Source organism: Engystomops pustulosus, chromosome 4, assembly GCF_040894005.1.
Source record: "Engystomops pustulosus chromosome 4, aEngPut4.maternal, whole genome shotgun sequence".
NCBI classification, from domain to species: domain Eukaryota; kingdom Metazoa; phylum Chordata; class Amphibia; order Anura; family Leptodactylidae; genus Engystomops; species Engystomops pustulosus.
Window position 1 is genome coordinate 74,987,136 of NC_092414.1, and position 17,678 is coordinate 75,004,813.

Sequence of the window (17,678 nt, forward strand, 5' to 3'; positions counted from 1 at the left end):
AAAGTTATAGAATTTTGATAGTGGGGAGTAAAAAATGGAAACACAAAAGCAAAAAAGTGCTGTGTTCTTAAGGGGTTAATGCTTATAAAACTATTTCTCAATAAAAGATACCCACTTTTCTAGTCTTTTTAGAGGAACGGGGGCAGCTTGCAGTTGTATAAAGCACATTAATGACAGCCCTGCATTATTCTGAAATCATGGCATCATTTACTATGAGAATATAAATGAGTTCAGTCTGTTAACCCCTTACTGACGCGCGCCGTAATGGTATGTCACGCTTCGGGTGCAGGTACATGGAGAGGGCTCACGGGCTGAGAGCTCTCCATAGCCGGTAAATCTTTGCTGCATATTGCATTAAAGACTTACCGGTAACACACACGATCGATGCCGGCTAAGCTGCCAGCAGCTTCAAAAAGATGGCGGCAGCTCCCCGTCGGCAAGGATTGTCGCTCCCCGTGACCTCATCAGGGAGCTGTGATCCGTCGCCATGACAGCCTTGGGTCTTCTTTCATTACACTGTGCTATCAGTAGTATGACAGTATATGATGCAAATGCAATTTTTCACGGCATGGAATATTCAATACCATCACTATGAAGTACAATTTGTTATGCAGAAAACAAGCAGTCACAGAGCTCTTTACGTGTAAAAATACAAAAGTTGTACATTTTTGATGGTGGGGAGTGAAAAATGGAAATGAAAAAACAAAAAAGGGCAAAAATTACTACAGAAATACACATCTATTAGTCAATGCACATCTATTAATAAATTCCCACAAGAGTCAAAGTATATGATATTAGAAACAGGACAAAAAAAACAAGCAATAATTTCATATAAAAATGGAAATTTTTTGTTTAGCTGCCCCAGAAGATGAGACTGGTGATGAAGAGGTTTTCGCTTGGTTAAAATGTGCAAAAGGACAGCCCCATGAACCTGAGAACCTCATGCCAACTCAGATTATTCCGGGCACAGGTAAGATACAGCCATTGTAACCTTTTGTAGTAATAATGTTTATTTACCTCTGCACATTCTATGCACACTGCAGATTATGATCCATTATTATTGATTTTTTTAAATTTTATTTTTGTTTTATCTGCAGCTCTTTATAATATTGGGGATATGGTCCACGCAGCAAGAGGAAAATGGGGAATCAAGGCAAATTGTCCATGTATTACCAGAAACAACAAAACTGTATTGAGACCAGCAGTCACTAATGGCATTTCCCAGGTATCTCAGCTTATTTGTGCGTACTGCTATTAAAAAGCTACTTTAAAAAGGTTACAACTGACTATTGCTCAAATGGGGACGTTTACAGATTCCCAAAGTATCCAATTTCAGTGATTGAAATAGTTTTCAAGCCTCACGGATAAAGTGTAGTTAGTAGTCAATAGATGTGGTGCATCTTATAAAGTCATTTTAAGGTGGCATCAAATATCTTGGAGGGATACGGTAAAGGACATCTACCACCAGGATGAAGGATTGTAAACCAAGCACACTGACATACTGGTGTGTATGCCGATCTTCATTTGCGATCCTTCCTTTTCTCTCTCTTGGATAAATCTCAGACACCTTACAGCTGATTATTGCAGTCTGGGAATATAGTAAAGCATCCAGAGACTTCACCAGAGGTCAGAGGGGTCTGTCTGTAACTATGGGTTGTCTGTAAGTCGGGTATCCTTAAGTAGTTGACCGCCTTTACTTTGTAGGTTCTACCTCTCCTTCTCATCTTCTCGCTACCAAACTACATTCTCACGCCCTTGGAATTGGACCTTGATAAACAGTTATTCGAAGATGATTGGCAAAATTAATTTCGCCTCACCCACAAGCCTTTAGGTCGCCATTTAATGGAAAATAGCACCCAAACACCCACTCTTTCGCCATTTCACAACACACATAACTTTGAATTTAAAAAATCTAAAGTTTTTACAGTCTCAAAAATGGTAGAAATGAAAACGTCAGCTTGTCCCGCAATAAATAACTTCTTATAAAGGTCCATACACCTGAAAACATTATTGGCGTCCAAATATGGCGAAACTAAGACCTCTTTTTTTGTTTTCCGTATATACCTATATAAATTTGGTATCTCTATGATTGTAGCAATCCATAGAATAAAGAATAGGTGTCACCTGGAGCGCAAAGTGAAAGCCGTACAAACAAAGCCACAAGGAAATGAAGTTAATGCGTTTTCTGGTCAATCTCACTGGAATTTTTTTCCAGCTTTTCAGTGCATGGCAAGGAATATAAAATGCTGCCACTAGGAAGTACCATTTACTTTGCTGAGAATAATCCATCATTCAGCTCCATACATATAATAACGTTATGGACTTTTGAAGGTGGTGAGCAAAAATCAGAAATGGAAAAGGGCCATTAGTGGAAAGGGGTTTAGTGAGGAAGGATGAAATTGTGGCACAGTATTATCTGCGCTTTTGTCTAGTTAGTAACGGAAAGTCAGGAACATTTAGACTTTGTATTATTTTTGTTACCAAAGTTTTAGTATAAGCAGACTTCATGTATTCATGGACTGTGTCTGACAGTGCCACTGAAATTGGGCTGAGATGCACTGCCACACCAAGTGGACAGGAGCTGAGCTGTTTTCAGAGGAAAGTTGCAATATTCTTCTATTGCTTTGAAGCCTAACTGAACATTTAGAAGCAATGCTCAGAATAGAGCAGGGAATGAAGGAGAACTGTTTTTTTTTTTTTTTCATTTTTGCCGCTTCTTTCTCCTGCAGCAAGCAGTGTTTCTGATTGCCTTCTCTGGTCCCTTGTGCAGCAGAAACATAAGGAATGGAGGTTTATGATTAACTATTTTCATACCTAGAAAATATTTCACTCTCTAAGGAGATTAGACTATCCAGGGACTGTCTGTACAGCGTTAAGTCTTGGGAACGTTAAAAATCACCAAATACCTCGGCTTAACTCAGATTAGATCAATATCCAGAAACTGGTATGGCTTGGGATACTTTTATAGATAAACATAAGTACATTCTACTACTAAGAGATGGTCGTATTTAATTAATTTTATCATAAGGCAGTAATGATAGATCATGTTATTCCTTTCTTTGATGCCTCAGCATCCGCCTTATGGGACTTGCATGTATTTGCTATTGTAATACTAAAAGAAACCAACACAGACTTCCAGTGCAGCCAAAATAATAATAATGGTGACCCCAGATCAGAAGGACAAGTAATAATAGAGACTCCTAGAATAGACATGTAATAATTATGCAAACCCAAGACCAGTCAAAAAAAAATGCTCACCTCTCTTCACTAATTTTTTTTGTGATCAAATAGTTTTTTATGAGTATTTTTTTTTCAACAAAGAAAACCTACACAAACACCCCAAATTATTGTATATACTCGAGTATAAGACGAGTTTTTTCAACAATAAAATTGTGTTCAAAAACCCTAACCCTGCTTATACTCGAGACTATAAAAAAAAAATTCACTCTGTACCTTTCCGTCGCCCACCACAGCAGTACCTCTTCTCGCTTGGAGTCTACTTCGTGTTTCTCCAGCTCCTCTTTGGGATCCTCCTGTTCCTCTTTGTGAGGCGTGCCCGGAGACCCGAAGAGGAACTGGAGGATACAAGACTTCGGAGCACCCGTAGCTAGAACAGGACATGTGGGGGTGTCTGAAAGGTGGGTAAAGTGTTAATTTTTTTTTTTTTAGAAGCTTGGCAAACCCGGGCAGGGGCTGGCCGACTATATACTGGGAGGCAATGGGCGGGCTATATTTGGGGGGGCAGGGTTCTGGCCAGCTATATACTGGGGAGGCAGTGACCAATGCATTTCCCACCCTATACTTATATTTAAGTCAATAGGTTTTCCCATCTTTTGTGTTAAAATTCGGTACCTCAGCTTGTACTCGGGTTGGGTTATACTTGAGTGTTTGCAGGTACATATGATATTTTATTTGCCTTTTTGCAGGGCTTCTATGCTAAAGAATAGGATTGTATTACAGATCCATATTTAGATGACATTGGCTTCTAAAGGGAAAATATGCTTCTGTTCTAGGAGCTTTGTCTTTATATGAATCACCACCAGGACAATGACTTTTCTCTCCCCCTTATAGTAAATACTTTTTTTGAGCATAACATGAAGTTGCTATAAGACTTTTGTTTTGGTTTTTTTTTTACTTTTTTCAGCTTCCAACGATCAGTCCTCCTGTCATTGATGCAGCATCAACTACTGGGCAGACCAATGAAAATAGCCTTAAAATAGAGGATGATTTGAAACCAGACAACACTACTGACCCCACGGCAGAGGTCGCCTTGGACAAACAGAATAATTTGAACACAGAAATGAATAACAAGCAGCAGAGCCCAGAATCTACCCCCTCATCCGCCTTGCACTGGCTGGCAGACCTGGCTGCACAAAAAGCAAAGGAGGAGACTAAAGGTAATGAACACTTGAGTCTCTTTTATCGAACGTATTAATTCACACTTGTTTTGCAAAAATCTTGAAAAAAACATCATGTACTCATCATGTAGAATGGAATATGATTGTTAGACTTGTCACTTATCTGTGAAGAGCTGCCTCATTTACAAGGAGTGAAAAAAGATTTATCTTTGTAGGGGATGGTGGCTAGTGTTGGGGAGGGGTCTTCTTTCAACTTTTCCCCCCTCAGATCACTATGATTGAAAAATGTCTCTATAAACACAGACATCTGTAACTTGTAGTGAGCTTATTGAGGTGACACTGTTACTCCTACTGTACATAAACAGGTTACCATGTAAAGTTATTCACAAGGTTCGGTCATCTTTAACAATGAAATAGTTTTTGTTTCAGATGTTAGTTCTCAGAAGCCTGTACAGCAACAAGAATCAAATCCTTCCTTTGGTTTGGATTCACCAAATTCAAGCGTCAAGACATCCTCATCCCCAAAACTCTTCAACAGCCTTTTGTTAGGGCCACCTGCCTCCAACATAAAGACTGAAGGCTCCAGTTTAAGAGATTTGCTTCACTCTGGTCCTGGGAAGCTTTCTCAGGGCGCCCTGGAAGCTGGAGTTCCTTTCCCTCCAGTCTTTAATGCTGCAGTAAGTAGTTTTGTATTTGACTAAATATCAATTCTATAAACATCACATTCAATGGATTACGCAGATGTAGACTCGCTGACATATGAGACAACAACCTGATGTCCAGTGAGTAACATGCATGGTCTCAAGACTTAAAGGAAACCTACCACTTGTAGTGGCAGGTTTCTGATGGAAATACCGGGCACCAGCTCAGGGTGAGCTGGTGCCGGAGCCTATTTTCGTTAGTGTTTTAAACCGCGGTATCGCGGTTTAAAACACTTTTTAAACTTTATAGCCGGCGCAGGCACGTACGCGCTCGGCGCTTACCATGTGCGCGGCTCACATTCACTTCCTATGTAGCCGCGCGCATGGTAGGCGCCGTATTTCCATCAGAAACCTGCCACTACAAGTGGTAGGTTTCCTTTAAAGGGGTTGGCCACTCTTTTACATAAGTTTCCCATGTGCCTTTACTGCCTTGTTAATACCTGAATGTTCATTAAGTGATTCAGCAGTCCTGGTGCTTACTTAAGTGCTGTCTGCAAATTCTCCATGGATCTTTGTTTACATGTGTGAGCACTGATGAATAGGAGTAGCTGAAGCATGAGAGTTATGACGACTCCTGCTCTCCCTATCCCTGTTTCTGGCAGTGAGACAGAGGCACAGTGGGTGATGCCATTAGGATGGGCTGGAGCAGTGAGAGAGGAAGTTGTGTGTATATATGCATAGGGCAGCATGGTGAGAACAAGGAAACGCTGAAACTATGAAAGGAGGCATATGCACAAGTACATATATATGCACAGACTTGTTTAATGGAACAGATTTATTTAAAGAAATATATATTTAATGTTATCCCTTACCAAAAGGACTGAAGATAACATGCTGATCTTATAGGGAATATGGTGATAGTGTTTCTTCTGCTGTTTCTATGGAAATGCCTTTAGGGGGTCAATTTGTCAGACCTCCACAGATCAGCTAGCTTGGCATTATTGTGTAGTGTTAAATAGTGATTTTAAATAATTTTTCCTGTAATTTATCAGTAATTTATACAAGTTGAAGGCTGACTACAATGGTTGTCTTTGTATAAAAGATTAATGTCGGCCAAAGTTATACCGACTCCTGGAACATATTAGGACATATTGGATTTCAAAATGCCTTATGTTTTCAGGTGCCTTGTATTGTAGTCCATTTTCTGAACAAACCACAAATTAATTTTTTTATTTTTTAGGCAAAGGGAAAATCCAGTTTACCAAACTTTCTGGACCATATTATAGCTTCTGTAGTAGAAAACAAAAAGACATCAGATGCTGCCAAGAGGGCCAGTAGCTCCACTGAGAACCTTAAGGAGGGGAAAGAAATGGTGATGGGCTTGCATGTACTTGACCCACACACTTCACACTCCTGGCTTTGTGATGGAAGGCTTCTCTGTCTACACGACCCAAGCAACAAGAATAATTGGAAAATCTTTAGAGAATGTTGGAAACAAGGCCAGGTAAGAGTATGGTTGTTTCCTTGGGGGGCAGCAATGTATTATATGGTTACATTTTATTAATATTGAATCTCTATTATCTTTAATTTTTCCACCTTGCGCTTTTCAGCCTGTGCTAGTCTCTGGGGTCCAGAAAAAACTCAAAGGGGAGTTATGGAAACCTGACGCCTTCAGCCTTGAATTTGGAGATCAAGATGTGGATTTGGTAAACTGTCGGAACTGTGCTATAATTTCGGATGTGAAAGTCCGGGATTTTTGGGATGGTTTTGAAGTTATTGAAAGTAAGTACAATCTTAATGTCTCTTGTTTTACTATGTGTATAGACATCACTAAAGTCTTTCAGTGATGTGTGCTGGTCTATGGATGAATGTATTGCGAAGGTGTTATTTATTTCCACGGGGTTTGTATTCTCCCCTTGTGTAGGAAACTTGTTTTAATACAGATAAGTTATTCATACTAACTAACTGTAGCACAAATTTGGTATTTAACCACCTGACTACTGTGAAATCACATTGAAGCACTTCAGGGTGCGTTCACATGTGGTGTTAACGCATGCATTTTCAAACGCATCACAACAGCTGAGAAAACAAGATTTGTCAAATGACATTGCTGTCAATATTGCTTTTAAAAAATGCATGTGTTAACGTAATGTTAACACATAAATTCACATTGTATGTTTTGTAAACACAATGTTGACGGCAGTGTAATCTTTTAAATCTGCCCACTTCTGGTCTCTCTCATTATTAAGGCTACATTCAAGCAAATGTGTGCTGCCGTGCTGTAGCACGGTTGGCACACATCGGCGCATGGGAGAGGAGGAGGGGGTTAGCGCTGCTAGCCCTCGCTCCTCTCCATAGAGATACATGTCGCATGGCATGCTGTCATGCAGGAAAAGATGGGACATATCCTATCTTTTCCCCAGGTATAGAGCAGTACGGTGTTCCAGGTGTACTGCACCGTATCGCTTCGTACCACACTATGCGCCCATTGCTGGCCTACGGGCTACATATATACAGCCGCAAGCTTGTAGCCGTATATATGTCCCACAACGGTCGTGTGAATCTAGCCATTTCTGCTGTTTGGTGTACAGGTGTGAATCTGTACATTTTTGCAACCAATCCGCTCTGTTGTTATCCTTTCAATAAAATAATTCAATATACAAAGTCTTTAGACAGAATGCCAAATGTACAGCTCGAACTCTAGTAGGAGTTTAGTCACAGCCCAATATCAACCTTGTTTCCTGCAGAAAGACTAAGAGCGGAAGATGGATCTCCTATGGTTCTTAAACTGAAAGACTGGCCCCCTGGTGAAGATTTCCGGGACATGATGCCAACAAGGTAAAGAAATTTAAAGGCAAAGGGTTGGGCAATGTTGCTGCTTGAACACGTTATCCAGACCCTAGATGCAGGAAATGTATACCCCAAATCTACTTTGGCATCAATACAAGTGTATATGTTGCAGAAGCCTTTCTATTATGCAAACTGATCTAGTTTATGGGGCCAATGCGCCTTCTAGAATTACCACTTCAGGCAGTCCCCGGGTTACATACAAGATAGGTTCTTTGGGTTTAAGTTGATTTGATTGATTTTTACAATTATGTGCTGTCGGAACAAGGATTATCAATAAAGTTTTATTACTGACACGTCACATTTCGTTATTGCAGCCTGGGACTAAAGTAAAGCAGGCAGAGGCAGGTCCGTCTATAACTAGGGTCGGGTGTGCTTAAGTTGGGACCGCCAGTATATGAATACCCTTCATATTTTTTCCTATGGGAGAAAACATTGCATTTATTTCTTGGAAAGCAAATCCTCCATGTTGACACTCCTGAATAAAATTACCATTTTATAATACATCAATATTAATTAAACAATCTGTTTTTACCTTATAGATTTGATGACTTGATGGAGAACCTTCCTTTGCCAGAATATACAAAGCGAGATGGAAGGCTCAATTTGGCATCAAGATTGCCCAGTTATTTTGTGCGACCTGATCTTGGGCCTAAAATGTATAATGCATATGGTATGTTGTCATGCAAGTGCCAAAAGTGGTATTTCACTATGCATGTATATTAGTGGGGAAACTAGATGTTCTGTTTTAAAATTTTATGTCTTTTCGACATCTTGCATTGTTTATTTAATGGCCAGCCGTTTGACTGCCACCACTACTCAGGTTTTTGTTTTGTTTTTTTGGGGCGAGTGAGATTACAGGGGGTCTTGGATTGGGGATCTGACAGAAGATCAACTATTGCATATATACAATGGCATCCCGGTTTCAGAGCCCTTTTAGAAATTAAATATGTGAAATGAAAAGTTGCTATATTGCTAATATGGTATACTAGAAATAAACTTTGTACTGGTGCGGTGCTGTTTCTGGAAGAAGGCAGCCACATTTTCCTGCAATTTTTGTACTTTGCGGATTATACCACCTACACCAGAAAGTTACTGTGACTATATATTTTATATCTGTCCTATTATGTTTTTTTTTTATAATCCACATCTTATTAAAATATACAGGTGATAAATTATTCACAGTGAGGTTCAACTATAACAACTGCATGTGTTTTCTTGTTTTTATCAAGGTTTAATAACTGCTGAAGACAGACGCGTCGGCACAACAAACCTTCATTTAGATGTGTCTGATGCGGTTAATGTCATGGTGTATGTTGGTATTCCGGTAGGAGAGAGCGCTCAAGATGAAGGTAAGTAGTCTAAAAATCATTGTCATAATGCAAAGCCAGTTGACACACTTAGGATTCATATGTGTTTTGCCTCATATGTGTCTTGCATCACTTAGGTTTAAAACACACAACTGTGCTGGGTCTGTGAACGCTGAACCATAAGATGATTGGATTTAAGGACTGAACAGAGTATTGGGAGTGGGACTCCAACTATCATAGTGCTTTATGATGCAAGTAGTTCTTGCTTCCGCATTGAACAATTGCGCTGTACTGTAATGTATGGCATTGTTGGTATGTGGTGAAGCCGGGACTCTTTGCATCACATATAACTAGAATGAGTCCTGTCCCTGACACACTTTTCAGTCTAGGGTTGCAATGATGCCAGAAGTATCAGGAGAAGTGTCACAATGATCAATAACCGATATTGTATTTTCAAGAAAAGAAAAAAGCATTGCCTCAATATAAAACCTTTTTCGGGTACAGTCAGTGGAGTGTTTACAATGCATTTAGAAATACAATGCAAAAATCTGGTGGGCAGGGTTTGGCTCAATCCCGTATGGATTTCCATCAAAATGTATGTGATGGGTAGTGAGAACCTGGTGTTTTGCATGTAAACATCAGTCGTAGCTGTCAGTCTGATTGCCCACTGGGTTTTTACTTGCAAAGAGCACATTTTTTTGTGTTCATACATCCTAATACAGAGTGGCTTGGAAGTTGGTGACTGGAAGATCTTTGTGTCATTGGTTGACACGCTGTCATACAGATAAAATGTACATGGACTGCTAATAGAATTTGCTTTAAGTGAACACATTTGTCTAATGGAATACATATTTCAGAGGTGCTCAAGACTATTGACGAAGGAGATGCAGATGAAGTGACGAAAAAAAGGATTTATGAGGGAAAAGAAAAGCCTGGAGCTTTATGGCATATTTATGCTGCTAAGGATGCAGAAAAGATCCGTGAGCTTCTCCGAAAGGTATGGCTTTCAAGCAGTCCATACGTGACAATACAATATAGCAATGAAGTTCATATCGTTCATAATGCAATTCATATATATGTATATTGTAGGTTGGTGATGAGCAGGGGCAAGAAAATCCAGCTGATCACGATCCAATCCATGATCAAAGTTGGTATTTGGATCAGGCATTGCGTAAGCGTCTCTATGATGAATATGGAGTGCAAGGCTGGGCAATTGTACAGTTCCTGGGTGATGCGGTTTTCATTCCTGCTGGAGCCCCACATCAGGTAGAACGTCTGCAGACATATGGGAAATGTTAGTTGGTAAATAATTTGGATGGTTAAAATATCTGCCTGATAAGCAGATCATTTTGAATTTTGAAAAGGAAAATTTTTCTAAAATTTCACCAAATTAATATTTATTTATTATGTATATTTATGTCACAAATAATCTCAAAATCACTTTGGTAAATTAAAGTTATAACTATATAAAGAAACTGTATAACTATATAAAAATTCCTGTTAGATTACAAAAAAAGGGGTTCCATCCTTAAGGAGTTAAAGGGGAGATTCTCCTACATAGGACACTAGAGTTTCTAGGTGTCAAAGTTTACAAGATTTGAATTGAGCCACATTCCATACCATCAGCTGAAGATAAAAGGTACACACTATCTCTGAACCCAAAAATTGTGATGGAATGACACAGTACATATTTATAACCTAAATTGGTAAATATTCAATTTAATGATTTGATGAAAAAAATGTAATGGGAAAAATCCGGTTTCCTCCCACTCTCCAAAACATACTGGTAGGTTGATTACATTGTGGTCCCCATTGGGTACAGGGACCTATTTGGCAAGCTCTTTGCAGTGCTCTGTAATTTGTGTGCGTTACATAAATAAAGGCATTATTATTATTATTGTTAAAATGACAAAAAAGCATTATACAACCATATTTACACCTTAATTCAAAGCTGATTTTCTGATTGCCACGACATTTGACCATAAAAGAGCATGATCTGGAAGTTGATAAAGGGCTATTCTTTTTAAGGACAATAATTGTAATTAGAAGTTTTATAAAATTCTCCAATATTTTTTCTGTATCAATTCCTCACGGTTTTCTAGATCTCTGCTTGCTGTCATTACTGCCAGTAGATAGTGGACGACTGTGCACCGAGCTGTGACAGACTTCTATTACTGGAAGTAAACCTAGAAGCCTATAGAATGACAGCAAGCAGAGATCCAAAAAAAAACAAAAAACATGAGGAATTGATACAAAAGATATATTGGAACACTGCATAACTTTATTATACAAACAATAATTTTTATTTCATGAAATGGGAATACCTTTAAGCTACTTGACAACGCCCACCTCCCATTTGGGGTTTCCTAAAAGTACTGCATGCTGTATGTAATATGGTAACTTCCAGTGCCTCCTGGCGTGACGTTTACACTGATGTCTTGTATCACTAAACAATATCATGCCACAATTTAGAACAAAGATCAAGCTTATTTACACACTTGTCTGTCTCCCCTCATATAATCTATTGTTTCCTTTTTCTGAAGGTCCATAACTTATACAGTTGTATAAAAGTAGCAGAAGATTTTGTCTCTCCAGAACATGTAAAACATTGCTTCCGGCTGACACAGGAATTTAGGCACTTGTCAAATACGCACACAAACCATGAGGACAAACTGCAGGTATGGTCCCAGTCATTTATAACTACTACTTTTTTCCTTGGGGCTCTTTCACATTGGCGTTGGTACTCCGCTTCGGCTGCACATTTTTTTTGGAAAAAAAATAGGACGTGTTTTATAATTTTTATTCCCCGGACAATAGACCATAGAGAGCAATGGCTCAGTGACGCATCTGTAAAAAAAATAAATAATAATTTGGATGTGACCAATGTGAAAGAGCTTTAGGTGTTTTTTTATTTGCTATTTACAATGATTAAATTAACAACTGTAAGAAACACTAGGTGGTAACATTTGTAAAAAAAACAACAATTTTTCCATATCAAAGGTTTAACAGCCACTAATTTTGATAGTTACAATAATTGGTGGCATTTGCATTACCTCTTGGACTTGATGGATCTGCATTTTTAGTCTATGAAACCATAAATAATGTGGTGTTTTGGAAAAGGAAATTTGCAGAGTGCCTCAAAAAGAAGAATTATTTTTTTTATTAACTTTTTTTTTTCTTCTTCCTCAGGTGAAGAACATTATTTACCACGCAGTCAAAGATGCCGTTGGCACACTCCGCGCCCATGAGTCTAAACTGGCGAGAACATAGAAAATGCTGGTTTTACCGGAGCCTCCTTCACTTTTGCATTTTGGTCACTTTGACTAGAGGCAAAAGTCAGAATAGAGTGGAGCCATTGTACAACCCAGCCACTGTTTTCTACCCAGCCTCGTGATCACATGTACTATAGACACGTCTCACGTATGCACTTGACTGAAAGGCGTCTATTTTCTGTTGCTGCCTTCAGCTTTAACCACACAAGCTCTATATAGAAGAGTATGTTTGGCTTCTTGGGCATAGTTTTCCAGCCTTGGAGAAATCTACAAAACCAATTCAAGATGAACTAACATAGTTACTGCATAAAAACTCTTTACACTGCACCCAGATGTATAACACAATGGATGATTTCATCTTTGTCCTTGTAGTACTTTGCGATACAAATCAACTTGTTAAAACCTTTTTACATAGCATAGTTCAATATGCTAGCTCTAAATAAAGTGGAGGGTGCTGATTTATTACTTTTGCCACGGGATAGCTTGGGATTGGACCTGTATTTATTCAGAACAATAGGTTTGTAGCAGAGCAGTTACTCTCATCAGTTTAGACATTTGTAGACCTTTTGAAGACCTCCGTTCTCTGCATTTCCACAATTGCATTAAGTCTTCCTTTCAATTGACTTTCCTCTCATACAAGTCATCTCATATAAAAGTGTGCACAATGGGTATGTTCAGAGAACCCTATACCTGGGTAAGTGTTCATGGAGGCCATTATTGGGCACCTTTCCACAGCGTTTGTATATAGTTGCTGTAGCAACGTCATGCAATACTTTGGGCACATTATCCACGTCATTTAATAATCATACCCAACTGGGATTTGTAGCCACTGAAATATTTTGGAAATAATGTTTGAGGCAAATTAATCCAAGTCAGAAATCATTGTTTCAAGGAGCTTTCCATATTGACTTTTGGAAGGTAAACATTTATTCGCCTGTATTGTTGTGCCACTTTGCAGGTCTGTTTATATATTCAGTTACACAAGTTTTTTAAGTGAATTACTGTAGATTACTTTTAATTTGACTATCTGTACTTTGATTTTGTGAAGGGCTGACTAGGGTTTCCATGTTCTTATTAAAGTACAATGAATCTCTAGTTTGTGGTTCATAAAGTAGCTTTCTTTCTTTCAGTTTTAAAGGCAATCTACCACTATTGATAAGGAAAAATAGACTGAAAACCTACTTGACTACTCTCCTCTTCATGTTGATCCCAGTCTGTCTCTAATCTTGACAGGCTTAGATCACCTAAAAAAATAAAGACTTAAAAAAGCCTCCTGTGACGCACCTCCCTCTCCCATGCGGATACAGATGCGGAATTGTGCATAATTTTAGCAGCCCGGAGCGCCGGACATCTTATCCCCATGCTCCGGGCTGCTAAGTCTCTTTTTTTAAAGTGATCCCGGCGTGTCAAGATTACCGAAGACCACAGCTGGGATCAACATGAATTGGAGAGTAGGTGAGTATTTTCTGTCTGTTTGGCCTTAACAATAATGGTAGATTTCGTTTAATTCAATCTCTGGGCTCATTTTCATATCTCCAATTCACTTTAATAAGAAATTCTGTTTGAGTACAGAATATAATGAATCTGTAGGACATAGATAATATAGGTGTTTGCATGTGGTTTAACTTTAATGAGCATCACTATCACAGAAAGGAGATAAGTTCTACCCCAGATTCAGTTGTTCAGTCCGGAAAATGGAGCGGTCTGATGGATGTTGCGGCATAAAGCTATTGTTCCAAACTTGGGTGAAGTTTCATTTTTTTTTTTTTTTTTAAAGGAACAATCCTTATCACCCCTTCTCCTTGAACACATTAATAACTTGTTGGTTATCTCTGTTTCCCAAAATCTGTATAAAAATGAAAAATCCAGACCATAAAGGAAAAAAAAATTTGGATAAAAACTGATCAAAAGTTTATACATTTCAATGCAATGCAATAGTCAGCTGTTCCCACAGAACATCATTCCTAGCTCCAGCGTATAATCACCCCTATGTGACATTGGGAGGGCATGGTGTAGGCCCTAACAATAAAAACCTAATAGCAAATGGCACAGCTATGTTCTTTTTCAGTTCCAACTTTCCAAAATCGTCCAAAAAGATATGGCTTATGGACTGCAGAAAGTGAAAAAATGGAGGGGAAAAAGGCCACTTTCTCAGCAACATTTTAGCCAGCATTTGTTAGGCAAAACCAGGAGTGGGCACTACAGAGAGAAGGTATAAGCTGAGGATTTCTACATATTCTGTGTTTAGGATCCATTTCTATTTGCAGCTTCAAAATACTGATACAAGGCAGTAGCCTCTTTCGATCCCTCCTATGGCTTCTCTTCACTCGTCTGTGAAATCGGAGTTTGGCGCATGCACATAGCTCTGGCTTCACAGACAAGTGTGCACAGCTACAGCGGGCTAAAGGGAAGCCATGGGAGGGATCGAAAGGGGAGTAGCCCCCAGTAGCTTCTCAAGTAAATCTAATTATATAAGACAAGGTTTTTATTCATTTCTGTGCCACTAAAAGTTTTAGAAATGAAAAAAAAAGGACATAAAATGAAAAAAGGACATGGCTGCCATGTATTACAGGAACCTGACACTGGATCTACCTTTATTAGGTGACCCTGTGATAGTAGGGTTCCTTTGATGGCAATAGTCAAGTAGGTAGAAGATTGTATTACAACACTAGGAATCACTGTTTCTTCTCATTTAGAAGAGTGCTACATTTTGAAGCAACATGATACCTTGTTGTTAGGTTGTAACCCCAGAATCCAATGAGGAGAAAGCTCACACTCCCCGCTCCACAATTGGCATTGAAAAGTCTATCTTAAAGGGGTTTTCTCATTAAAGAAAATTCTTAAATTCCAATCCCCTAGTGATGTTTACACAATAAAGATAATTTTTAACTCCTTACTTTACAATTTTACTGAGTTTTATTGCTGTTTTAGCTTGTATAACTCTGGACTTTTACACTGACCATCACCAAGTGTGGATGGGGACTCTCTAAGCAGACACATTATGGTCCCTCTAGTGCTGTGAGCTGAAAATGTGGTTTAGAGTATCAGGGTACAAGGTTTATATACACTTTAATCTGTCTTCTGTAGCTTGTACAAGTATCTGACACATAGAAAAAGAGATGCGACATATCAGAGATGATGGCATCCATGAGGTGCATATAACATACAATTACATTTTCAGCTCTGCTACATGTCAGCCACAACATACTGTTCAGATTTGCTGTGCCTCCTCTGGATAAAGACCTTATCTGTCTGTAGCTTGTAGATTTACTCTCCTCACCCTGCTGTTTGCCAGCAGGAAGTTTCTGTGTCTGAGCTTGTCTTGGAATGCAGGGGTGGGGGCTGGAGGCAGAAAGGAGCTCAGTGCAGTGTCTGACAGAACAATGTGTCTTCCCCACCCTAAAGTCAGAAGATTTACAGTTGGATCCTGGGGCAACCGAAATTGTGTAATCGGGACTGATAGGGACAGGTTGGAATTATATCTGTGAAATGCTGTATTTCTGTTAATAACAGTGAATTAGAGAATGTGTTATTTTGTTATCCTGCGTACATATAAGAATCTGGTCTCCGTAGGAATACTTCTTTAGGTAGCTGATACTCATGACAGTGTAACACTTCAGGTAGTAACACTGGATCTATTAGATGTGTTACTCTAACAGCAACTACTCTGTACATTAAATGTAGACTACTATTTAAGGACCCCTAGGATAATCCTAGGATCCTTTGGACAATTTTCAATGAGTGAAGTGCTTCAACTCAATACTGAATTGCCCATCCCCAAAACGCTACAGTGTACTCAATACTATATGTACTAATATAGTATTGGAATTAGTCCAAGCTGCTAAATAAATCACATAAACTTGAACAGTACAGTGCCCCTGAGATGTTTTGCCAACTCCAAAGAGGTGCCGGGGCTACGTCTTGAGTGCCGAGCAGGAAGGACATAGGTTCATTGAATCACATAGGATCATTTGCATTAATGCAAATGATTGCATAACTTTACAGGTGAACTGTGGAAGCATCTTTTGTTTTAAGAGAAAACCATCAGAAAGCTGTGCTGTGATTGGTTGTCATGGGTTGACCTGCCATATACAATTTTTAATTGGATGCGATATACCTGTGTGAATATAATTTCCTATAAAGTAGCCATATTGTCCCTTAGAAACAAGATTGTTGTCCTTGGATAGGACCACCTTTGCTGGAGCGAATGCACAAAAAAAATTATTATTATTTTTTTTTACATATGTGCCATTTTTGTGACATTTTTTCACATACATATGTGGCAGGTGAATTAAATGAAACGTTAATGCCCAGATGGGAATGGTCCTTTAAAAAGGGGGTTCCCAAACTTTCTTATGCCGAAACCCTTCAGGGTTTGTTCACATGTTCAGTTTTTCAGATGCAGTTTCGATGTCTAAACCAGGACAGAGTAGCAGCACCTTTCAATTATATGTTCTCACGCATTATAATCCACATCTACTTTTGGCTTCAGAAACTGCATATTAAAAACTGAACATGTGAACACAGCCTAAATCCTCATGTTGTAGTGACCCCCCCCCCCCCCAACAAAAAAATGTATTATTTTGTTATGTCTTAGCAATATTTCCAGATGCCCATATCTGGATTTTTATGATAAATCAGGAGGAGAAATGTAAAACTTAGTTGCAGCGACCTTTGCAAAATGGGCGTAAAAAAAAAAAAAAAGAGGGAAAAAAGTTTGATAAATTACCCCTTTGTTTCTCTTTGTAATATTATGTTCCTGTAGGTAACAACCCATACGTATAGACTATGGGGGACATTTATCAGTGCTAATAATCAGTGCTGGCGTAGAAGCACTAAAGTAATTGTAATTTCTTACGCACTGCAAGAGACCGCAATTATTCTCATGACTATACACAGGATGTTCCTGCCCCGTACCTGTGTACTTTCCAAAAACCTGTGAACATTCACCTCTTAATGTCCGTAGGTTTTAAGCAAAGCGATGCCTGGTGTAGTTTTGTCCCCCAGTCGGACCTGGTGTAGTTTTGTCCGCCAGTGCAAAATGGTCGACACATATATCATGAGGTCTAAGCCTCATGATGTATCCACCAGAGCAGCGAGCCATTATCATACACTGACTTATGTTAACTTATCTCTCTTAACATACTCTTATTCTCAAGCTGCGTTCACCGGTGGCGTTTTGGTTTTGTTTGAACTCATGCGTTTTCATATGTTACTATGCGTTTGGCTTCTTTGGAAGTGTAAGCAGCT

General features: G+C 39.0%; 1 protein-coding gene across 3 annotated transcripts in view; it reads left to right on the forward strand.

The window, feature by feature from the left end:
* KDM3B (lysine demethylase 3B) overlaps positions 1–15,324 on the forward strand; it is a 38,611-nt gene extending 23,287 nt beyond the window's left edge. For 2 of the 3 annotated variants that reach the window (XM_072146319.1, XM_072146320.1), the window contains exons 12-24: positions 857–970; positions 1,098–1,225; positions 4,145–4,397; positions 4,776–5,035; positions 6,240–6,503; positions 6,610–6,781; positions 7,747–7,837; positions 8,389–8,519; positions 9,079–9,198; positions 10,014–10,153; positions 10,246–10,422; positions 11,700–11,834; positions 12,346–15,324. In XM_072146319.1, the coding sequence (XP_072002420.1) occupies positions 857–970; positions 1,098–1,225; positions 4,145–4,397; positions 4,776–5,035; positions 6,240–6,503; positions 6,610–6,781; positions 7,747–7,837; positions 8,389–8,519; positions 9,079–9,198; positions 10,014–10,153; positions 10,246–10,422; positions 11,700–11,834; positions 12,346–12,426 (2,066 nt within the window). In that variant the 3' untranslated portion in view covers positions 12,427–15,324. The remainder of the gene's footprint in view (positions 1–856; positions 971–1,097; positions 1,226–4,144; positions 4,398–4,775; positions 5,036–6,239; positions 6,504–6,609; positions 6,782–7,746; positions 7,838–8,388; positions 8,520–9,078; positions 9,199–10,013; positions 10,154–10,245; positions 10,423–11,699; positions 11,835–12,345) is intronic. The other variant, XM_072146321.1, reaches the window with a different exon arrangement.
* The last annotated feature ends 2,354 nt before the right edge of the window (positions 15,325–17,678 follow it).